Below are 26,356 nucleotides of genomic sequence, written 5' to 3'. Positions count from 1 at the left end.
CTTTTTATTATGGAAATGTGATATTTTTAACTATTATAAGACGTTGTGAAAACCGTTTGATCTAAATGTGTCGGGAAGTCGAAGATCTTTTCGCGTGAAATGGAAAAAGTGGATAGCGGGCTGCCAGGCCCTGTGCGCGCCGCGCACCCCTCCTGGTCAGCCCTGCTTTAATTTTTTTTTTTTTTTATGCTGCAATATTGGAAGGATAACGGGTTGGGTTGTTACACTTAGACACTTGGGGTGTCTATGTTTGTATGCATAATGAATTAAGGTTAGCTTAGACATATGCGTATGCTTATGGTTATGTTTAGCTTAGGCACAATTACTAGGTTGGAAAAGTTAAGCAATGTATTGTTTATGTTTAATATTATGCGTTTCCGTTTATTCACCTATAACTCACTAAGCATGAAAGCTTACCCCTATGTTATTTTCATGTTTTGGTAGGATCGAAAGGACACCGAGAAGGTAAGGAGTGCAAGTCCCTATTTTGAATCTAGCTCTATTGATACTGCTTATCGACCAAAGGCTTTTGTACTCATAAACTATGTTCATTTTGAACTTTGGGTCAAAGCGTTATGTTGAAGTTATATAAATGGGTCGTGCGTGACCAAATAATTTTTGTAACTCTTAATGATGCTTGAAATTATTTAGTTAAGTTTGTTAATGGGTTATGTTGTTAAAATGGTGTCGTGTGATGTTATAAATTGTGAAAGGTTATTTTAAGGCAAGTTAAGTCCAGCATCAGCAGCAGCACAGGGCCGCGTCGCGGGTCCATTAGCCGCGCCGCGCCTTTCATTGTATTTCGGTGACAGAAGGTTTGAGAAAACCGACGTGTAGTTCCATGGTCTGGCCGCGTCGCGCCCAGCCTAGCCGCGCTGCGGCTGATGTCTGGGCTGGGTGGTCAACTATATATATAAAAAAAAAAATTCGTTTAAGGGCGTTAAACGTTGGACGGTATTTTGTAACAAGAGTAGTTAATATAGTTGGCTTAGAAAAATAAATTGTTAAACTTGTTTGAAAAAAGTACAAGAGTAGTTAATAGTAGTGGTATATAAGAAAATCACTTGCACTTAAATCACCCGTTATGATAATTGTGACGTAGATACATATTGAAAGGTTTTGGGTGAGATAATTGTTAGTAGGACATAACAATATGGATTTTTGAAGGAGTGTTATGAGTGAGATTGTGAAGAGTGTTGTGTGAAGATTTTGGCTGACTTGATAAAAGAAAACAATAATTGAGTAAATAAAGGACAAAACTAATTATATAATGACGTTTGACGTCCTACTTTTTCTCGCTTATGTTTTGCTCGACGCCCTCAAAAACGATGCCGCAAGGGGTCATATATATATATATATATTTTCACTACACAAGCAACACATGAGGCAAATGAGGCTTTGACGCCCTGTAAGAGGCCGTCTTGGAAAAGAGGCACGTTAAAAGTGGCTTGACTAAAAAACGAGGCCTAAAACGTCTATTATGGGGTGTCGTTTTTGTGTTTTAAGTTACATTGGACATTTGTATGACGAGCAAGAAGGATAAACAATAACCAATATCAACTTTTAGAAAAAAAATAACACTTTTTTTCACTCAACTCTTAATCATATTCTACTACACCACTCAAATCCATCAACAATACTTTTCACAACATCGCAGATAATACCTTTAAAAAATGATATTGACACATCACAATTATCTCAGTTAAAAAAAAATTCAAAATGCTTTCATGTCACACTCACCATAACTATATGGCACACTTTGTTTTGAGAGTCATATTAGGGAGGGAAAAGAGATGAAATCGAAAGAAACTAAAAATTTTTGATGTATAATTTTTTCTTCTTCTTTAATATCCTTCTAAACCAAGGATTAGCTTCCTTCCCCCTCATTTCTTTTCTTTATTTCTTTCCTTATAAAATTGGAGAATAGAAGAACCTAATAACAAAACAAGCGGCACAAGAGAAGGGGGGTGTGTTGGTATTTTTGTAGTTCCAATGCAACAATAAATAGGTACGGTGGTGTGTAGTCACTCTACTAGACTAGATATCCTACTTTTCTTTTTTTACATCGTTATCGTATAGATCAATCACCCACTCACCCACCGGCACTTCTTGCCGCCGGCATCTTATCGTACAATACAAACAGGCGGCCACACTCTTGCTATATCCTATACTCTCTCTCTCTCTCTCTCTCTCTCTCTCTCTCTCTCTCTCTCTTCGCATACGATTACACTTGTTCCCTCAAACGTGGTTGCAAATTCACCTTTTACAACTCTTTCTGTCGACTCTTCTACACCTATTTTTACCTATCTTTTGCCATTTCATACATATCATCACGCCCATTATAAACTTTGATTGTTTGGTAACGGTGATATTTATCAAGAATTTATCCAACGATGCTGACGTGTATTGTTTGCACTAAGGATCTTAAAGGTGGATCATCTTTACATGATGATCAATGTGATATTGGTAGTACACCTTCAACTAAACAAGCTGTTAAATCCCTCACATCGCAGGTATAACTTATATTAAAAGTAATTCCTCTGTTTTTTTTAATACTAAAATGTATATGTATATGATTTATAGATCAAGGATATTGCATTGAAGGCTTCAGGGACATATAAGAACTGCAAGCCATGTGTCGGATCAACCAGCAGTAACCCGACCCGTAATGTTTATTATCCGGACTCTGAAAGTGGTTCAGTGTCTGGTAGGTTTTTTGGTGGGTACCAAAGAGCCGGGGCTAAGGTGTGGGGTAAGGAAATGGAGGCAAGACTAAAGGGGCTTTCAAGTGGTGCTACCACTCCCACATCAGTTAGCGGCCGAACCGAATCAATTGTGTTTATGGAAGAGGATGAAATCAAAGAATGGGTTGCTCAAGTCGAACCTGGTGTTCTCATTACATTTCTTTCCTTACCTCAAGGCGGCAATGATTTAAAACGTATTCGTTTCAGGTTTGCCTATTTTTTTTTTTCATTCAAAACTCGGATATTTTAAAATATAAATTTCTATTCTTATTTATAATCATCTTTACATCCTATCCTATAGTGGTCATTATATCTAAAATTCAATGACCAGATGTAGTCACAGGATAACTCAGTTTAGCCACGTAAACATGAGTAAAATTATCCAGTTACTCTCGGCTTATTTATTTTATTAATCCGTATGAAATAAACAGAAAAACAGTTTTTCTCTAGTGTATCATCATCACTGTTAAAATAATGCATCATTTTAAAATTCAAACATGGAAATGAGGCAACAATAATAGACACCACAAAGGATTGAAATTTATCAAAAGGGAAGTGGATCCCAAAACATGTAGTGATAGCAATGTTAATGGGACACAGTGAGTTAAGAAACAGAGTGCATAAAAAACTAAAAATAGTCAAAGTAAGAGACAATGACATCTCTGATCACTCCTCGTGTCATCATATGGGGTCCAATCTTCACAATATGTGACCACAATATTTTTTTGGGACTCACATTAAATCTTTACTACATCTCAACTAATGTACTCCGTATTAAATTAGCTTTTTGACAAACGAATCTCTCAAACGTTAAGGTTAAAGATTAGTTGGCTGTTTCAATGTTCTTGATTGATGATCTGTATTTGTTGGTGTCAAACGAATGAGGACAGTTGTTAGGAAGTGATCTGTCGCCTGCCTTATATGACCATGGATATTTCAATTTTTATAGTACAAAATTTATTATAAGAGACGAACTTATCTTCAGCTGCATTAATACAATCCCTAGAAGGCTAGAATGACAAGTTATTAGGAGACAAATTAGCCTAAAAGAAATATATTACTCCATACAAGATAACCGTGATCAAGCATATTTCCGCCTAGGATAGAAACATGCTTGAGTGCAATAGAGGAGGGTTTTATTAGTTCAGCGGCGTTAACCTCCGGTCCGGTTACCGTGATAACCCTAGCCGAGATGATGATCTCGGGAGGGTGGCTAAGGGCTGACCGCCGGCCGATGGACGGCGCTCCGATTGGCGGCGAAGGGAAAAACCCTACCAAGGGTGCTAGGTAAAAACCCTAGTGAGAATGTGTCCCGATTGGGTACCCTAATTGATTGGTGACCCCTCTATTTATAAGAGAGAATTAGGGTTTAGGAGGGAGACTTAATAGCGACCCATGGACCAAGCCCAATTACTAGGCCTGATGGGTACCGCCCATCATCAAGTCCCCCAAGTTCGGTGTGACATATTAATGTCATATCGAAGTTACAAATATGCCACCGCAAATAACTCATCACATAACCCGCACCGACTGCGAAGTCAAATGCATAGCGAATCCACATAGTAATGTGATGACGCGATGTAATAATTCCGCACGCCATGCGGTCATGTGGTGAGTGGGAATCCGTAGGGTGGAACCCTGCACAGTACGGACCACACATCATAACTATGCGCGACACAGCCCCACGCATTGCAATTATGCGTGATACGACCAAATGTGACGCATGCATGTTAACCGCAGCTACTCGCGATGCATCCTTGCGCTTAACGCAATGCAGCGATGTGAGCATGCTAACTTTTACCACCATCCGCAATGCACAAAGCAGCGATGTTGCAAAAACAAAACTGAAGGGATTTACTCCCTCCCAGTTCGGTATGAAATGTGAAAACATGTCATGGCGAACTATAAATAAGACCACGTCAAAATGACATCCTGAAACAACTAGCTAATCGGAACTTGTAGTTGTATACAAGGCATCTCAGACTCACGGAGTCCGATCCCAGAGTCATATTGAGGCACCCCCAACACATATTTGTGAGGGGTGTCAAGTAACCATGCGCTTACGTAACGTAATCATGGACATTTATGCATTTGATTGTAATTGCCTATCATCACGAATTAAGACAATTCACACAATGTGCGCATAAGTTAACCAAAACTTATGCACAATTTCGGGCGCTGCGTAAAATAAACCAATATTTTAACAAAAAGCCCGTGTGCGAGTCCGCACGAAAAAAGTTTATACTCATAAGTTACAGCATCACTTGCTCTGTCACGTACTAGGGGTGCACTTAGTTGTGTGGTAAGGCAATGCTAACTAAAAACCAATGTTTTTATACTTAAGAGTTTCCCCAAGTAAACCAATACTTAGGATAATTTAATATGCACAAGCAAACCAATGCTCGTATTTTAAGTCGACTTGGCAGCCTTCTAGTCTGCGTGGCGGTTGGCTAGGGGAAAACCAATTCCCTTCACCTGCCGTTAGTAGCTAGCCTTGTAATCAAACAAGCTTCTGCCGCGCGGGGGCTAGAGGACACCCCTTAAGTAGGCAGGAACCGCACAATAAACTATTGATAAAATATGTGCGAGAGATTTATTGGCCTTTGAAAGTTATTATATCCGCGACGCGTTTAATCTTGCCATGAACAATAGAATTTTGAGGACAACATAATTCCACTCATTGGTTCGTAAACCGTAGACAATCTGTCATAACCCGTCCTTAACCATAAGAACGAGTTAGATAACGTATGATTTCATTGCGAGGTATTGACCTCTATATGCGACATTTTTAAAAGAACAACTGCATTTATTTTACATTACAAACCATAACTCTTATTTTAATACAAGCTTTAGACAATAAAAAGATGATTATCGTTTAGCGATAATCTTAGACTTACAAACTTTACATGTGATGATAACAATACGATTTCTAGCATATTTTACATTACAAATCCTCCGATATGCAGTTTTATTTTTGACACAAATATGCATACTCAAGATCTTGTTCAAATTCAACATGTTGCAGCGGAAGCTTTTAGTTATCACCTGAGAATAGACATGTTTAAAACGTCAACATAAAGTTGGTGAGATATAGGTTTAATGCCGGCAGAAATATATATATATATAGACCACAAGATTTTCATATGTAAACATTTTAATAAAAATATTCTAAGTGGTTGAGCACTTGGTAACCATACTTAACATTTAATCACGTCGCATATTCCCTTTATTATGAAATCTTACTACACCGTACCAAGTGTAGTTACGAAACGAAGTACTGTGCAACCGTTGAATACTGGTCGTCCAGTCCGGTTGGGGTTGTCAGGCCCGATAGATCTATCAACAGGATTCGCGTTTACAATACCGCTGTAAATAACAGTTACCAAGCTACAGGGAAGTATGCCAGTGGTACAACTCAACGTAGAATATATTTTTCAGTTACTTGTGTCCATAACGTAAAACATAAAATACATGTATTCTCATCCCGAAATACTTAGAGTTTAAAAGTGGGACTATATACTCACTTTCGTCTTGAAGATATGTAATTTTGACTTGGTCTCCGATTGATATCACAAACCTAACCATATATAATATATCAATACCTTTTCTTTTTAAACAATCGTCACATATATATACTTATAATACTTTTAATAATTCCTTAGTCCGTAGTTAGCAGTTCGATGTTAGTAATTCAATTTTAAATGGTTCATTTTTAGGTGTTTAATAAACCCCCAACGAAATAAATAAAACCCCCCATCGTATATGTATTGGTCGAGATTAATCTTGACCCACGGTACCGGTGTTGTCAAATGACGTGTTGCGTACATAAAGTACCGGTGTTGTCAAATGACGTGTTGCGTACAATCATGGGATCTTATGATTAATCTTCTCGTATTGTTTACGGGTGATCCTGAACCATATAAAATTAAATTATGAGTACATATATATAAAATATCATGTTATTTTAGAAAGATGTGATTTATTTAATTTTTTTCCAATTAATCACGTAGCTAAATTAGTCTTGGATATCCGATTTCGTTTTGGTCATAGTTTCTTCGTTACAACTCCGTTTTCGTTGGTTCAACTTGCCACTTCCTTGGATCGAGTCCCTCTTTAAGAATATGAACTGTAAATACCTTAGTTTGTATTCGAAATCACAGGTCATAGGTCAAACTTTGGTGAAACTTATGAAGTTAATCATTTTCCATCATGTAAACAACCTTAAATGATTATTTTTCTAAAAATACTTATACTTTGAGTTAAATCATAAAATTTTTATGTGTTAACATATTCATAGTAAAAATCATTTTTCCAGAAAATAAACCTCCAATTCAAAGTTTAAGATGATTTTTAATTATCCAACCCAAAACAGCCCCCGGTTACACTCCGACGTCGTAAAAACAGTTTTTAAGGTGTTCTTTGAAAAACCAAGTTAAACCTTGTTAAATTAGCATATATTTAAGATATATTACAGGTCTTGAAGTATTTTAAAAGTTAAGTTAGAAGGATCTATTTAGTTTGCAAACAAGTTTGAAAACATTCAAACTATGTTCTTGTTGTTAAAATTTTATACCACAAAATAAGATAGCTATATATATATGAATCGAATAAGGTTATGAACATAGTTACTACCTCAAGTTCCTTGGACAAGGTTGCTGTAAAAGAGGAGTAAGAATCTAGAACCAAAAGGGTGATGGAATTGGATGAAAGATTGGAAGTAAGTTTGTGTTCTTGGAAGAATTCTTGAAGTGTTTTTGTAAGGGTTTTCTTATGGTGTTTAAAGCTTGTTTCTATGGCTAGATCTTCAAGGTTTCTTGCTGAATGATTATGGAGTTTAAAGGTTAAGAAAGAGTGTGTGTTTTAGCTAAGATAATTGAAGTTAAAATGAATCAAAATGAGGATCCATGAAGACCCTTTAAAAACGTGACAAAGGGGGGTATGAAGACAAAATTTTTAGCTTGTAATCTTGTGTATTTGTCAAACAATCATACAAAAGCAATTACCTTATACATAAGGCATTGAACAAGGGCTGGTTGGTGGTGATTTGATGTGTATATACCAATAGTAAATACGTATAGAAGCTAGGTATGATACGAGTACATGTACTCTAGATATACGTATAGAAATTTTGTGAAAAATGGAATGAGGATTCAAATATAGCTATCTTTTGTGAATACACTTATATGATTTTATGTATTTAAGTCCTTAAAAGTGATTAAATACATTACATATACGATATATGTATAAACATTATAGGTCATAAGTATTTATGTCAAATAACGTTACGTATGGTTATCGTTTTGAAAACTTAAGTTAGTAGTTTCAAAATATACTTGTAACTTATTGTTATTAATACAAAATGAGGTATTAAAACATTCTTAGATCATGTTAAATATGTATATATACATATATATACACAAACGTATAATTATCATATATTGTATAGTTCGTGATATCATCGGTCAAACTAGACGGTCAATCGTTGTGTAAAACTCTCTTTGAAAACATAAGTCTCAACAATTTGGATTGCTTATCATGTTGGTAAGGTTTAATTTATGTAAATATTAATCTTATAAGTATAGAACGATCGAAAAAGTGCGGGTCATTACAGTACCTACCCGTTAAATAAATTTCGTCCCGAAATTTTAAAATTGTACCTATTTTGCGTCATCGAGAAACAAGTGTGGATACTTTTGTTTCATCTGATCCTCTCGTTCCCAAGTAAACTCAGGACCTCTTCGAGCATTCCAACGAACCTTAACGATCGGTATGTTGCTCTGCTTGAGCTGTTTAACTTCACGGTCCATGATTTCGATTGGTTCTTCGATGAATTGTAGTTTCTCGTCGACATGGATTTCTTCAAGAGGAATGGTGAGGTCTTCCTTTGCAAGACACTTCTTAAGGTTTGAGACGTGAAAAGTATTATGTACTCCGGCGAGTTGTTGCGGTAACTCGAGTCGATAAGCTACCGGTCCAATGCGTTCGATGATCTTGAACGGGCCTACGTACCTTGGGTTCAATTTACCCCTTTTGCCGAAACGTATTACACCTTTCCATGGTGACACTTTTAACATAACCATGTCCCCAATCTGAAACTCTAATGGTTTCCTTCGGACATCGGCGTAGCTCTTTTGGCGACTACGGGCTGTTTTCAATCTCTCCTTAATTTGTACTATCTTCTCAGTCGTTTCGTGTATGATCTCGGGACCAGTTAATTGTCGATCTCCTACTTCATTCCAACAGATAGGAGATCTACACTTCCTTCCATACAATGCTTCGAATGGTGCAGCTTTAATGCTCGCATGATAACTATTATTATACGAGAATTCTGCTAATGGTAGATATTTATCCCATCCGTTTCCAAAATCGATCACACATGCCCTGAGCATGTCTTCAAGAGTCTGAATTGTTCTTTCACTCTGCCCGTCCGTTTGCGGATGATATGCGGTACTCATATCCAAACGAGTTCCTAGTGCCTCCTGTAGTGATTGCCAGAACTTTGAGGTAAATCTACTATCACGATCAGATATAATGGAAATAGGTATTCCATGCCTTGAAACAACTTCCTTTATATACAATCGTAATAGTTTCTCCATTCTATCTGTTTCCTTTATAGGCAAGAAATGTGCAGACTTGGTGAGACGATCAACAATCACCCAAATGGTGTCGTATCCCCAGGCAGTCTTTGGTAACTTCGTGATGAAATCCATGGTAATACCATCCCATTTCCATTCTGGGATTTCTGGTTGTTGAAGTAACCCTGACGGCTTTTGGTGTTCAGCTTTGACTTTGGAACAAGTTAAACATTCCCCAACATATGTTGCAACGTCTGTCTTTAAATTAGGCCACCAATAATGTGTCTTAAGATCTTGGTACATCTTTCCAACTCCAGGATGTATCGAGTATCTTGTCTTATGTGCCTCATTCAATATCAACTTCCTTAATCCACCCAACTTCGGTACCCAAATACGATTTGCAAAATATCGAATTCCATCTTCCCGCATAACGAGTTGCTTCTCATACTTCTTCATTATTTCATTTCCTATATTTTCTTTAGTAAGTGCTTCTCGTTGAACTTCTTTGATTTGTGAGTTGAGATTCATGCGAATTTTTATGTTCATCGCTCGTACTCGAATTGGTTCTCGTTCCTTTCTGCTTAGTGCGTCAGCCACCACATTCGCTTTCCCGGGATGATAACGAATTTCACAATCATAGTCATTTATTAACTCGACCCACCTACGTTGCCTCATGTTCAGCTGTTTCTGATCAAAAATATGTTGAAGGCTTTTATGATCAGTAAACACAGTGCATTTAACCCCATACAAGTAGTGTCTCCATATCTTCAATGCAAACACGACTGCTCCCAATTCTAGATCATGCGTCGTATAATTCCGCTCGTGAATCTTTAATTGTCGGGATGCGTATGCAATAACTTTCTTCCGTTGCATAAGAACGCAACCAAAACCTTGTCGCGAAGCGTCACAATATATTTCAAAGTCATCGTTCCCTTCAGGTAACGATAAAATAGGCGCCGTAGTCAACTTCTTTTTCAGTAATTGAAATGCACTCTCCTGCTCAGAAGTCCATTCATATTTCTTCCCTTTTTGCGTTAACGCTGTCAACGGCTTAGCTATTCGGGAAAAATCTTGAATAAACCTTCTATAATAACCGGCTAAACCCAAAAATTGGCGTATCTGCATTGGTGTCTTAGGAGTCTCCCATTTTTCAATGGCTTCAATTTTTGCTGGATCAACCTGAATTCCTTTGCTACTAACAACGTGGCCAAGAAATTGCACTTCTTTCAACCAAAAAGCACACTTAGAAAATTTAGCATATAGCTGTTCTTTTCTCAACAACTCTAATATCAACCTTAAATGCTGCTCATGCTCTTGCTCACTCTTGGAATAGATAAGAATGTCATCAATGAAAACAATAACAAACTTATCTAAATATGGACTACAAACTCGATTCATGAGGTCCATGAATACAGCTGGCGTATTCGTCAATCCAAACGGCATGACCAAAAATTCGTAATGACCGTAACGTGTCCGAAAAGCAGTTTTCGGTATATCTTCTTCTTTGACACGTAATTGATGATAGCCCGATCTTAGGTCAATTTTCGAGTACACACATGATCCTTGGAGTTGATCAAATAAGTCGTCAATTCTCGGTAGTGGATACCGATTCTTGATAGTTAACTTATTTAATTCACGATAATCTATACACATTCGGAAAGATCCGTCTTTCTTCTTGACGAATAAAATTGGAGCTCCCCACGGTGAAGTACTTGGTCGTATGAATCCACGATCCAGTAATTCTTTTAACTGACTCTGAAGTTCTTTTAACTCGGACGGTGCAAGTCTATATGGAGCACGGGCAACTGGTGCAGCTCCTGGTACTAAATCTATTTGAAATTCTACAGATCTAAATGGAGGTAATCCCGGCAACTCTTCCGGAAAAACTTCAGGAAAATCTCTTGCCACAGGCACGTCGTTGATGCACTTCTCTTTTTCTTTCTTTTCGACTTTATTAACATGTGCTAGAATAGCATAACATCCCTTTTCTAAACACTTCTTGGCTTTCAAACAGCTAATGAGTTTTAACTTTGAGTTACCCTTCTCTCCATAAATCATCACCGGCATTTTATCCTTACAAGGAATGCGAATTGCCTTCTTGGCACACACAACTTCAGCTCCTACTTTGAACATCCAGTCCATGCCGACTATTACATCAAAACTTCCTAATTCTACGGGTATCAAGTCAATTTTAAACGTTTCTCCGGCTAAATTTATTTTACAATCACGACAAATTTTATCGGCTTTAATTAGTTTACCATTAGCTAACTCAATCATGTACTTAGCATCTAGAGGTAATGATGAACAATTCAATTTAGCGTGAAAGTCTCTACACACGTAACTTCTATCAGCACCAGTATCAAATATAATAGATGCGGATAAGTTATTAATGGTAAACGTACCCGTAACAAGCTCCGGGTCTTCACACGCCTCTCTAGCATTAATAACAAATGCTCTCCCTCGTGCAGGTCCGATATTCTTCTCTGGATTCGGGCACTGGCTCTTATAATGACCCTGTTTCCCACATCCATAACAAGTAACAGTAGCCAAAGCAGTTCTATTTGCATTAGTGGCAGGAGTCTTGGTACCATTTGTATTTGTAACGAGAGCCCTACAATCTTCAGCAAGATGACCCTTTCGATTACATTTGTTGCATACCACATTACAGTAACCAGAGTGATGTTTGTGGCATCGGTTGCATAAAGGATTTTGTCCTTTATAACCAAAGCTTAAACCACTACCCGCACCTTGCGTGTTTTCTTGTTTCTTAAAAGATTGTTGTTGGTTACCTCGATCATAATTTCCATTCCACTTTCTTTTGTTACCTGATACCTTCACATCAGTATTGGATACTTTCTTATCCATGATGACCTGATCCATTAGCTCGTTTGCCATGGTTATAGCTTCATGAATTGTCTTAGGTTTCGATGCTGTAACATTTGCCTTGACCTTTTTGGGCAAACCATCTTTGTACATTTCAATCTTCCGTTCTTCGGTTGGAACCAATTCAGGACATAGCAAAACTAATTCCATGAATCGCTGATTGTAGTTGGTGATTTCAGTACCAACAACCTTCAGGCTTCGTAATTCATCTTCCAACTTCCTAACCTCGTTCCTTGGACAATACTCGTTGATTAACATTGTTTTGAATTCTTCCCAAGGAGTATCATAAGCTACATCTCCTCCTACAGCCTTCACATAATTTTTCCACCACGTGAGTGCACTATCTTGTAAAGTGCACGATGCATACTTGGTCATGTCCTTTTCAACACAACCACTTATTTTAAACACAGTCTCCATCTTTTCTATCCACCGGGTTAAACCGATCGGTCCTTCTGTTCCACTGAATGATGAGGGCTTGCAAGCTTGAAAAGTTTTGTAAGTGCACCCCACACGAGGATTTGGGTTAACTGCAGCACCTCTTGCAGCCTCGACCCATAACATTCTGTCGTTCACTCGCTGATTGATGAGTTCCTGGATTTCTTGTTCCGTCATTCGGTTCAATCGCGCCATATTCTTCTATAAGAATGAAAAGAAAATAATTATTCACATGGAATATTATAGATGTAGTGTATATTTACAGTACATTATAGCTTATTAATAATATGAACCAGGTATTATTATAAAAGCCTTTTCTTCTTATTAGCGTTTTATAATTATATCTAGGGTAGTACCTACCCGTTAATGTCCATACTTAATAGCTTAGTACAGAATCAATTACTACCATCTAAATAATACTTAACCATGGAAAATTATTGCATTTCACACTTCACTATTTTATATATGCTTATCTTACATCGAACATTAAGCAAACCACACTAATAATATTATACAAAACATTATATGATCCCATGGTTTAATACGGCAGCGCATCGTTTGGTCTATTTTCTAGGACGTTTAGGTTCAAAGAATCGCTTAACGCTTATCCTGGCTGTCTGCCTATATTTTGGCTGTGGGACTGAAGAACTGGATGCCGGGATAGAACGAATAGGAATAGCGGGAATAGGGGTGGTAGTGTCTAGTGGAGTTGGTGCCACATCATCCTTACTAAACTCGGGATTTGAATTTTCTAATTCATTAGCCTTTCGTTTCTTTCCTAGTTCGAACTTGTCTTTTGTAATTTCCTGTATTTCTTCCTCGGGTTCACTTTCCTCCTCGGGTTCACTTTCCTCCTCGGGTTCACTTTCCGGGTTCTCTATAGTCGGTTCATCCGGAATTTGTGAGTCTTCCCCAAAGATATTATTTTCGTCATCGGATAGGTTAATGACTGGAACACCATCTGAAGATTCTGGTTCGGAGTCGCTGAATGTGATAACAAGTTTTGAGCCCGACATCTATCACACAACAACTAACCCATTAGTACTACATAATATTTACATATAAATTTTAACCAACAATGATAAGCAATGGTTTTTAAATCAGACCCGGTCAAAGTCCAGACTTACTAATGTATCCTAACGACTTATCAGTTAGACACACTAATGCAAACCTGGTTCGCTAAGACCACCGCTCTGATACCACATGTCATAACCCGTCCTTAACCATAAGAACGAGTTAGATAACGTATGATTTCATTGCGAGGTATTGACCTCTATATGCGACATTTTTAAAAGAACAACTGCATTTATTTTACATTACAAACCATAACTCTTATTTTAATACAAGCTTTAGACAATAAAAAGATGATTATCGTTTAGCGATAATCTTAGACTTACAAACTTTACATGTGATGATAACAATACGATTTCTAGCATATTTTACATTACAAATCCTCCGATATGCAGTTTTATTTTTGACACAAATATGCATACTCAAGATCTTGTTCAAATTCAACATGTTGCAGCGGAAGCTTTTAGTTATCACCTGAGAATAGACATGTTTAAAACGTCAACATAAAGTTGGTGAGATATAGGTTTAATGCCGGCAGAAATATATATATATATATAGACCACAAGATTTTCATATGTAAACATTTTAATAAAAATATTCTAAGTGGTTGAGCACTTGGTAACCATACTTAACATTTAATCACGTCGCATATTCCCTTTATTATGAAATCTTACTACACCGTACCAAGTGTAGTTACGAAACGAAGTACTGTGCAACCGTTGAATACTGGTCGTCCAGTCCGGTTGGGGTTGTCAGGCCCGATAGATCTATCAACAGGATTCGCGTTTACAATACCGCTGTAAATAACAGTTACCAAGCTACAGGGAAGTATGCCAGTGGTACAACTCAACGTAGAATATATTTTTCAGTTACTTGTGTCCATAACGTAAAACATAAAATACATGTATTCTCATCCCGAAATACTTAGAGTTTAAAAGTGGGACTATATACTCACTTTCGTCTTGAAGATATGTAATTTTGACTTGGTCTCCGATTGATATCACAAACCTAACCATATATAATATATCAATACCTTTTCTTTTTAAACAATCGTCACATATATATACTTATAATACTTTTAATAATTCCTTAGTCCGTAGTTAGCAGTTCGATGTTAGTAATTCAATTTTAAATGGTTCATTTTTAGGTGTTTAATAAACCCCCAACGAAATAAATAAAACCCCCATCGTATATGTATTGGTCGAGATTAATCTTGACCCACGGTACCGGTGTTGTCAAATGACGTGTTGCGTACATAAAGTACGGGTGTTGTCAAATGACGTGTTGCGTACAATCATGGGATCTTATGATTAATCTTCTCGTATTGTTTACGGGTGATCCTGAACCATATAAAATTAAATTATGAGTACATATATATAAAATATCATGTTATTTTAGAAAGATGTGATTTATTTAATTTTTTTCCAATTAATCACGTAGCTAAATTAGTCTTGGATATCCGATTTCGTTTTGGTCATAGTTTCTTCGTTACAACTCCGTTTTCGTTGGTTCAACTTGCCACTTCCTTGGATCGAGTCCCTCTTTAAGAATATGAACTGTAAATACCTTAGTTTGTATTCGAAATCATAGGTCATAGGTCAAACTTTGGTGAAACTTATGAAGTTAATCATTTTCCATCATGTAAACAACCTTAAATGATTATTTTTCTAAAAATACTTATACTTTGAGTTAAATCATAAAATTTTTATGTGTTAACATATTCATAGTAAAAATCATTTTTCCAGAAAATAAACCTCCAATTCAAAGTTTAAGATGGTTTTTAATTATCCAACCCAAAACAGCCCCCGGTTACACTCCGACGTCGTAAAAACAGTTTTTAAGGTGTTCTTTGAAAAACCAAGTTAAACCTTGTTAAATTAGCATATATTTAAGATATATTACAGGTCTTGAAGTATTTTAAAAGTTAAGTTAGAAGGATCTATTTAGTTTGCAAACAAGTTTGAAAACATTCAAACTATGTTCTTGTTGTTAAAATTTTATACCACAAAATAAGATAGCTATATATATATGAATCGAATAAGGTTATGAACATAGTTACTACCTCAAGTTCCTTGGACAAGGTTGCTGTAAAAGAGGAGTAAGAACCTAGAACCAAAAGGGTGATGGAATTGGATGAAAGATTGGAAGTAAGTTTGTGTTCTTGGAAGAATTCTTGAAGTGTTTTTGTAAGGGTTTTCTTATGGTGTTTAAAGCTTGTTTCTATGGCTAGATCTTCAAGGTTTCTTGCTGAATGATTATGGAGTTTAAAGGTTAAGAAAGAGTGTGTGTTTTAGCTAAGATAATTGAAGTTAAAATGAATCAAAATGAGGATCCATGAAGACCCTTTAAAAACGTGACAAAGGGGGGTATGAAGACAAAATTTTTAGCTTGTAATCTTGTGTATTTGTCAAACAATCATACAAAAGCAATTACCTTATACATAAGGCATTGAACAAGGGCTGGTTGGTGGTGATTTGATGTGTATATACTAATAGTAAATACGTATAGAAGCTAGGTATGATACGAGTACATGTACTCTAGATATACGTATAGAAATTTTGTGAAAAATGGAATGAGGATTCAAATATAGCTATCTTTTGTGAATACACTTATATGATTTTATGTATTTAAGTCCTTAAAAGTGATTAAATACATTACATATACGATATATGTATAAACATTATAGGTCATAAGTATTTATGTCAAATAACGTTGCGTATGGTTATCGTTTTGAAAACTTAAGTTAGTAGTTTCAAAATATACTTGTAACTTATTGTTATTAATACAAAATGAGGTATTAAAACATTCTTAGATCATGTTAAATATGTATATATACATATATATACACAAACGTATAATTATCATATATTGTATAGTTCGTGATATCATCGGTCAAACTAGACGGTCAATCGTTGTGTAAAACTCTCTTTGAAAACATAAGTCTCAACAATTTGGATTGCTTATCATGTTGGTAAGGTTTAATTTATGTAAATATTAATCTTATAAGTATAGAACGATCGAAAAAGTGCGGGTCATTACACAATCCTAGTGGGATTGCGAGTAATGTGGGGTTTAAGGATCTTAGAATTTAACTCTCCGGTCCGGCTACCGTGAATAACCCAGATCGATATGATGATATCGATGGGGTGGTTAAATGTTAAGTCCACCATCGATAACGTTCGTTGATCGATGGCCCCGTGAAGGTTGTAGGTTACCGTCGTAAAAGACTGACCTGTTAACCCTAACCACGAATGAATGAATGATGATTTACGTAATTTGATTATCGATTCGATAAGGTACGATTTACGTAATGTTGCGTCTTCCGTCGAATGATCGTAATCATGTGACAAACCGGGAATAACCCGTATAGCTAATCATACGGTTAAAACCCAAAAACCAATCGTGAAGACGATTCTAGGCAAGGAAGTAGGCAAGAAGTCAAATGAAGAAGAGGTGTATCGTGGTCGTAAAGAACATAAGCTGATAATTTGGGTGATCAAGTCCAACTGGCTATATATTACCTCTTTAATGTCGCTGCATGCCAAATGAGGTGCGACCATGGGTTTACGCAGAGCCACCATGGTCTTAAGCAACGTGCGAAATGCACAATTTAAATCACGCAACACGTGCAAAGGAAAAGTGCGCGCAACACATGCAAAGTGTTGCGCAACGCACATAAAATCTTGCGACCATGGACTTATGCGAAGCCGCCATGGCGAAAAGCAAAGTGCGCGCAGTACACACAAAGTGTTGCGCAACGACGAATAATCTTACAACCATGGTCTTACGTGGAGCCTCCATGGCGCAATACAATAGCCGTAAAAGTTTTTTAGGCTTAAGGTCGTCGCCACAGGAAACAGATCTTCCCTATCAGTTAAAGCCATATATCCATATATCATGGTAGCCCCCATTTCAAGACTGCTAAGTATTTAGTGGTGTTGAAATCCAACATTAAGTTGACACCACCTTTAAAGGTGATACATAAACGCGCATAGAAAATAACTACGCAAAGCATTACATAAAGAACTGCGTTCAAATGGGCGAGCAAAAGGGGCATAGAAAAGACCGCGCATTGCGTTGTGCAAAAGACCCTGCACAAATAATCGCTAAAAGAACTACGCAAGGTGCGCGAAGTAAAAATGCGGCCATGGGCTTATGCGAGGCCACCATGGCGCAATGTGCGCGGATCAGAGAAACTGCGGTCATGGACTTACGAGGAGCCACCATGACGCTAAGAAAAGTGTGCAATGTGTTGCGTGTTGCAACTCGCACGAACAATTTGCAGCCATAGGCTTATGCGGAGCCGCTGAGGCGCAATGTAAGGTTGATCCAAGCATGTACAACGTACAATAGAGTCGCGAGAAGCGCGAATGGTGCTATGCGGGATTAATGCCATAAGTGACACTCAACGCGTAAAAGTAGTGTGGAAAGATACCGTGTATTGTTGAAGCGTGTTGCGGAATATTTGCGTCATAACTCTATGCCTTTACCATAAAGAAGGTAACGAAGTGCGTCAGTTCCGACAAACTAGTATAGTCAACGACGACACAACGAAACATGAAACGGGAGCGACCCGGTGTTATATAGAGGCATAATGATGCTCCACCCAAAGGGGAGATATTCCTAAGAACACATGTTGTGCAACTGGCCACCAAAAATAAGTTGTACGGCCGCACATGAAAGTGGAACACATTTTTCCCACTACTAACCTAGCACAATGCTAGCCCCCATTTCAATACTACTAAGTATTTAGTGGTGTTGAAATCCAACGTTAAATTGACACCACCTTTGGGAGCGATGAACGTGTATGGAACAAGAATTAAAATGCTACGATTTACCATTGTAATGGAAATGTACAAGGTATAGTACCCAAAAGAAATATAAACTGCAACCGTGGCCTTACGCGGAGCCACCATGGTGCAAAGTGCGAACAACACATTCAAAGTGTTGCGCAATGCACAAAAAATCATGCAACCATGGCCTTACGCGGAGCCGCCATGATGCAAAGGAAAAGTGCGCGCAACACATGCAAAGTGTTGCGCAACGCACATAAAATCTTGCGACCATGGATTTATGCGAAGCCGCCATGGCGAAAAGCAAAGTGCGCGCAGTACACACAAAGTGTTGCGTAACACACAAATAACCCTGCGACCATGGACTTATGCGGAGCCACCATGGTGCAAATGCAAAGTGCGCACGACACATGCAGAGTGTTGCGCAACGCACAAATAATCCTGCGACTAGTGTTGTAAATCTCCCGAGATCTCCCCCGAGATCTCGTTTTTAGAAGACAACCGAGACGAGATGATCATCTCCCGAGATTTCTCGGTCAACGGGGTCAAACTTAGTCAAAGCCACGATTTATCGGATTTTCTTGCTAATTTGTAAGATTTTCTTGTAAAATTCGTAATTTCTAAGATTTTCTGGCTCATTTCTCGGATATTTTGGTAAAATCTCGTAAAAACGTATATAAATATACATATATTTATGTTTTTATGTATATTTTTTATTAAAAAAACTATAAAGTCAACGTAAGTCAACGTCCGAGATCTCCCCGAAATTATTCCGAGATGCCGAGATCTCCCTAAAAAAGTCCAAACGAGATCTCCCCGAGATCCGAATTCTCCAACCTTGCCTGCGACCATGGACTTATGCGGAGCCGCCATGGTGCAAATGCAAAGTGTGCGCAACGAACAAAAGTTAGTAACAACCAAAAAGTTAGTAATTAACTCTTTCGTTTCCACGCAAAGGCCAAGAAAGGTATGCAACCGGGTTGCGAACTAAGGACCGTACAAGGATATGCAAAGAACCGCATAAATGACATGCTCAAACATACTTAAAGAGCTGTGCAAACGTCTGCATTAAGTGCCACGCAAAAGTCGTTCGAATGTGCTGTACAAATGGTTAAACTTGGGAACTACGTTTAGAAAAACTGGCGATATACTTCAAAAAGAGATAGACATATCCTCTTAAAGTTAAAGATATACTCAAAAATATAATACTAAATTATAGATATATGTTATCCGGTAATTTTGAGTTATATTAATTTTGGTATATTATGCCAACTCATTCCCAAATTTAAATCAATTAGCTAATAAGCATGAATATCACAACTGATATCGATAAACATGTAACTTAATTAAGTAATTAAATAATACTATCAAAAAAGATAATATTGATTGTTTGAGAAAATCACTTGACATCCTGGTATTTTTGACAGTTGTACCTTCATGAATAAAACTTGTGTATTTAACCAAAAATAGGGGAACTGAATTACAAGTTCCTCCGAAGATTACTCCATGACCCGGGACACACCCCTATGACAATTCTCAAACGAACACAACCATTCGATAAATTAATCGATTATTCTGGTTAGCCACAATAATACGCTAGAGAATTAAACCATCAAGCCAGTGTCAAATACGTGCCATTCGTCACGGGAGTTAGGATGCGCTACAATCAGCCCGACGACATAACGACATACCCGGAGACATAATGAAGGGCAACTGATGATGTGCCTGGAGGCGTTAGGATATGCCCGGAGGCGTTACGATCTGCCCGGAGGCAATGCGATCTGCCCGTAAGCGTTAAGATCTACGACGGAGCGTATCCGCACAGCATTGTTCAATATCGATCTGTGACATTAATGGTACTATCGAATGCAAGGGTTTCTTGATCGTTATTGCCAACATATGCGGCTATACAAACCAGTACCGATTCCGCAAAATTTTTAGCTAGTAGGTCGTTCAAATATGTAACCAATCGTTGTTTTACCATGCTCATAAATATCAAGCAACAATTTTGATTGTAAGTATTATAATATAATCATAATAGTTGTATCAAACAAAAGCACATAGCGACTAACGAATCCCGTGTTATTGTGCTATTTAATTGGTTACAGCTCCAACACATTTAAAAGCTAATATATATATCAATAAACAATAAATACGAGCAGAACACTTACAAGAAGATCTATGAAGATGAAGATGAGACTCTTGCCTCGACTCTCAATGAAAGCACCAATTGATCAAGCATATTTCCGCCTAGGATAGAAACACGCTTGAGTGCAATAGAGGAGGGTTTTATTAGTTCAGCGGCGTTAACCTCCGGTCCGGTTACCGTGATAACCCTAGCCGAGATGATGATCTCGGGAGAGTGGCTAAGGGCTGACCGCCGGCCGATGGACGGCGCTCCGATTGGTGGCGAAGGGAAAAACCCTACCAAGGGTGGTAGGTAAAAACCCTAGTGAGAATGTGTCCCGATTGGGTACCCTAATTGATTGGTGACCCCTCTATTTATAAGAGAGAATTAGGGTTTAGGAGGGAGACTTAATAGCGACCCATGGACCAAGCCCAATTACTAGGCCTGATGGGTACCGCCCATCATCATTTTGCATCGACAGATGAAGGCTTTTGTGACGTTAAGTCGTAGTTTAGGGGTTTAAGACGTGTACATATGTTCAGTATTAATATTCTAGGCCATTTGAGGTTAATGATTCTAACACGTGGTACTTGTAGTTTTGAGTGTTGGCTCCCACCATGCATTAGAGTTTATGCCTGAATCTATGAAGATGTTCATGTGTCGGTGTTGGTTTGACATCATACATTGTTTCTTGAGATTTGTCATATTTTCCATAAAAACCAAGGGTTTTACCGAATTTTTTAAGTTTAGTTAATGTAATACCGTAACCATTCCAAAATATCCTAGTGGTTGGAGTTCTGATTTCCTTTATCCGTTGATGCGTTTAGTTAATGTAATACTGTACACTAAAATAACATTACACGTTAATAACTAGATCTCATTAAATAAAAAATATTCATGGAATAAAATTGTTGCAAACCATTTCACGCTTCTGATCATTTAGCGTGTCTAAAATCTGGTTAAAAGTGTACTTTTCCTAATATTCGGACTCAAATATCCACTTCTATCTGTAGTATTAATAAGTTATATTTAATATTTATATAGTTGTGTAGTCTTTGACAAGTGCTGCGAAATAATAATTTATATGTCCATAATAAATTTGAGGTGAATGAGATAACGATGTTTTGCATAGGATCTATAGAATAAGAGGTGCCGACCCAGTTCTGACCTGATAATTCTAACCCACTTTATTTTGGGTCTATACCTGAAACTTTCAGCTACGATTTTTTATTTATTTTAAAGACGACGTGTAACTGATCCGAGGTAATGATCATTAAGGGGATTAATGATAAGCATTAGCAACCCTTGGTCATGAAACTCTTGATTGACAAAAAGGAGTTTTCATTTTCGCCAGAAAATGCAACTGAAGTTTCAGGAAAGTAGTCTTATCATATCGGTACAGTAGGAATATGTGCATACAATTTATAGGTCAATCGTGCTGATATAATGGCACATTATGGTCTGAGTTGTACTAAAAACAACTTGATATTATACGTTAAGCAATTTTTATGGTGAGAACTACTAATGTTTCTTCATTGTGTATTATATCAGTCGTGAAATGTTCAACAAATGGCAAGCTCAAAGATGGTGGTCTGAGAATTTTGAGAAGATTGTGGAGTTGTACAATGTTCAACACTTTAATCAGCAAGGAGTACCACTTCCATCTCCACCAACATCTGAAGACGAGGTTAGTTTAGTCTCCCGAGGTGGCAAAATGGGTAGTTTGGGTAACTGGTCAATAGTTCCTCAGGAGTATTTACCTTTTCTTTTCGGCCAGGTTGACCCAAATCACTTTAATAGTTTGATCCAATAAAATCGTTTTTCTATAAAAATCTAGTATTTCAACTAGGAACGTAATTATAATTATAGAATTTCAATAATACTCTTTCTTTTCAAACGTTATTTAGCATATTTTGTGCACTGAAGCTACACTTAGGTGACTTTTATGATTAGTGTTTTTATAATTGTCTGACCCATTGTTAGACGAAGTCACAAAACTAGCCCGAACTTACCCCTCTAGCAGTAGTTTCCGTTTGTTAGTGTCATTTTTAGTACAACTCAGGTAGAAGTATGACTACCTACATCTCACCTCACTCATACTCTACTATCAGCGGGATTGTTTTTGTTGTTAATTTGATTATTTACGCTATGACCCGTTATAGATAAAACACTGTATTTGATGTGGCACTGTCTTATCTTTTACAGAGCTCAAAAACCGAGTCTGCAGAGAACAACCCTGTAACTCCTCCACGCACACCTTGGAACTTGTACCACCCAACCGGAACGGAATACTCGTCATCAGATTCACTTGACCAACAAGCTAACCATGTTTCAGTACCTAAACTCTCTAACATGAGCTTAGCTAAAACTGAAACATCATCAGTAAGAAGTAGTTCTTCGTATGTAGAGACTGATCAGTCTGGAGAGCTTTCGTTGAGCAATGCAGGTGATTTGGAAAATGAATGGATTGAGCAAGACGAGCCAGGAGTATACATTACAATCAGAACGTTGCCTGATGGCACACGGGAGCTTAGGCGAGTCAGATTCAGGTATAATCTAAACAATTAAAGATCATGCGATTTAATAGCGGTGATAATTTCGACCCATCTACTTATAAATGGGCTGACAATCCAACATTACTTGTGTTTGATTTCGTTGATCATGTGTTGGAAGTCGCTTTGGACCCATTTTCCTATGAATTAGCCTACATAAGTTATGTTTTATTTTAAGTGGGTGGCACAGGTTCAACATGTGAAAGTTGCTCAAAATTATTTTTCCTTTGACTCTAAACTCATTTTGACAAAATTTTGGTATAGCCAATATGCCCATTTTGTCCCATTACCCAACTTTTGACGGGTCCTAGTGTGATGAATATACTAATTATTTTTCTTTAATCATATTTGGTCTACAGTCGAGAAAAGTTCGAAGAAAAAGATGCTAAAATGTGGTGGGAACAGAATAAAGCCAGAATACAACAACAGTATTTGTGAGTTTAAATATCGATCTATCCATCTATCCAAAAGCAAGATGTTATAATATCTATCCATATATTGTTATGCAAAACTAGTGTAGCATTTTGCAGTTCTATGTTAATCAAGGCATTTGTAGTTTTTTACATCCTAGCTGTAAATCATAAAATCATTAGATCGTGTATTTGATCTTCTAATTAGTGCACTAACAGAATGTGATATGAGATATAGATGATGATGATGAATATAATCAGGTTATGAGATCTGTTTAAGATGATGATGATGATCATGTACAGATATATATGAATCAGTATGAAAGATCAACATTGTGCCACAAATCATAAGGTGAAGGAATTGGTTACAAGTGTTGGTAGAGTTTGTTATTACTATGTGAAGGTTATGGTGTTGTACTATGTGTGTGTGGGTAAAAAGCCTTGGTGACTAAGTAAGGAGGAGATGCGAGTATTTATACTAAGATGTTAACACTCCATACAATGTTTATTAGTACAATTTACATCACTAAAACTAGTCCTAACAGAAGCACTTTAATGCATAATACATATTACATATACTATAAAAAAAAGTAAGCAAAAATTAAAGGTAAAAGTGTCATCTTAGGAAATTTATTCGTCTCGAGTTAGTTATCTCACCTCCGAAGAAATACACAACTTCAAGACCGATTTAAAATAAAATGATGCTCGTATAGTTTAAATGGAGCTACAAAAACCTTCGTAAAAGATTAACTGAGATGAAGAATGGAAAGTTTTGTATCCACACCCATAAACGAAACTACACGTACCCAAGTCCCTGTAATACATTGTGCCAGTCAGGATCGTTGCTTACAATACCAACATTTAGTATAAAATTGATCAAAACTGCATTAAAACATTACAGTAGATATTTAGATGTCTAATAGGCCTAGACCCTACACATTATATAAAAATGGGTTGAACAGCCATTTTTAAGCAAGGAAAAAAAATTAAAGTTCATACCTTTAAAGCCATTATCTCGTGCTTGTTCATGGGATACAGCTAGGTTCATCAGGTCAATACCAGGAGTTTTGTATGGTGGTGATGCATGAATGTCAGCGAAAGAAAAAGAAACTCAATATGAGCATTGGTTTTTTCAAAGAAACAGTGAAAGATACTGTATTATATAAAATCATGAAAACACGTTTTAAAATGATGATTGATTTAAATCGACAAGACTACTTAGGAGATAAATCATGAGAGCAGAAGTGAGTGCACAATCAAAACATCTTCAAAAACATAACAAATCAGATTTAACAACGAAGAATACGAACAGTAAAGATGACTTGCTAAGAGAAAAATAAAATACTCCGTAAAAAATAAAGATCCTACCTTGACCCTTGTTTTTTTCCCGAATTTGAGGATGGGCAGCAATTGTTTCAAGCCAACCATTTACATCAATCTGTCATCATCACTACGCCCATCAGAATCAAAACCTTATTATAGATGAAGTACTAAGTTGTCAAGTACGCTTGGATTTTAAATTTTGATACTCAAACATAAAACTAGATAATGCTAAGTGGACCTTCTATTAAATTACAAATGAAGAAAAACCAAAACACTTTATACATCAATCTTGGAAACTCAATTACAAACCCAGGTTCAATCTTCTTCGACAATTGAACATGAAAGGAGGTGAAACCGGTTCCTTTAGCCCAAACGATGTTTGTGTTCCGTGATGATTTTTTGTCAAAAAGACTTCCTGCATTGTAGCCCCTTTAGTATTGAGTTTCAATCTGATATGTGTTTGTGATCGACCCTTTAATTTCAAGAAATAATGATTCCTTGTGTTTGAGATGATTGTTCAATCCTTATGGTTCAGATTTTAGAAAACATATATTTAGTAACTAAAAATTTGAGAGATGATCGACCCCTTGATGTAATACCTTAAACACTTTTTTGTTTTCCAGTAAAATAAAAAATAAAAAAATAGAGCCCTACATATAACTGGTCCCCGTGGAAAAAATGTGACGTGGAATGCCACGTTGACGTTTCTGGAGAAAGTTAACGAGACCACTATTTTTATTGAATTTTGAAAAAATAATCATTTTTATCTAATAGAATGAAATAGATTACCAAAAATAGATAAATGAGTTAAATATGTTAGCTTTTTATATAATTTAGCTAATTAACATTTTCATCTAGTATATGATCCGTAAGATAGTTGACTTTAAACAATGACTTGAATGGAATCAATATTGAATCACTTATTTCTTTATATAGTTTTTCTTAACCATGAACACAAAATCACTTCAGTTGTCAATGTCTATGAGTATTATCCGAAAGGATTAGAATCTTCTTAATTGTGCGTCCACTTACCATTTCGAATTTTTGATTCAAAATTAGTATTGTACTAACATTCCCAATTAAACTGGAACACACATGAATGCAATTTGATGATTTTATTCTGTTTTAGAAAGATACTTTATTTATTAGGAAAAAATTGGACAAAATAATGTGTGATGGCATGTAGTTTTTTTCTTCTTAATTTTGCGAAAAACTAATTACTATTAAAACAATTGAGAGTTTTCTCAAAAGAATGAAATTCCAAAAAACATATAACACGAGAACTACCGAGCTCAATAAAACAAAAACCTAATAAGAGGTCATAAAAAAAACAAACAACAAGGACAAATAAAAACCATCGCCCGCTACAAGCTACACTAAGAGGGATACCAATATATCAAACAACGAGATTTTAGAAACCATCTACGGCTCGACAACCTACA

The 26,356-nt window shown here is 36.8% G+C and overlaps 1 protein-coding gene across 1 annotated transcript; it reads left to right on the top strand.

The window, feature by feature from the left end:
- The first annotated feature begins 1,970 nt into the window (after window positions 1–1,970).
- On the top strand, window positions 1,971–23,796 carry LOC139839831 (protein Brevis radix-like 3). Its single transcript, XM_071829997.1, has 5 exons — window positions 1,971–2,513; window positions 2,605–2,951; window positions 22,181–22,316; window positions 22,835–23,178; window positions 23,541–23,796. Exons 1-5 carry the CDS (start codon window positions 2,394–2,396, stop codon window positions 23,617–23,619), a joined length of 1,026 nt encoding a protein of 341 aa, XP_071686098.1. The 5' UTR covers window positions 1,971–2,393; the 3' UTR covers window positions 23,620–23,796.
- Window positions 23,797–26,356: the final 2,560 nt, after the last annotated feature.

Source organism: Rutidosis leptorrhynchoides, chromosome 4 (genome assembly GCF_046630445.1).
Source record: "Rutidosis leptorrhynchoides isolate AG116_Rl617_1_P2 chromosome 4, CSIRO_AGI_Rlap_v1, whole genome shotgun sequence".
Lineage (NCBI taxonomy): Eukaryota > Viridiplantae > Streptophyta > Magnoliopsida > Asterales > Asteraceae > Rutidosis > Rutidosis leptorrhynchoides.
This window is presented reverse-complemented; position numbering and strand designations above follow the sequence as displayed.

Coding starts and splice junctions, on each gene's coding strand:
- LOC139839831 (XM_071829997.1), top strand. CDS start 2,394: ATGCTGACGTGTATTGTTTGCACTAAGGATCTTAAAGGTGGATCATCT. Junction 2,514..2,604: donor TTAAATCCCTCACATCGCAG/GTATAACTTATA, acceptor ATTGCATTGAAG/GCTTCAGGGACATATAAGAA. Junction 23,179..23,540: donor CTTAGGCGAGTCAGATTCAG/GTATAATCTAAA, acceptor TTTGGTCTACAG/TCGAGAAAAGTTCGAAGAAA.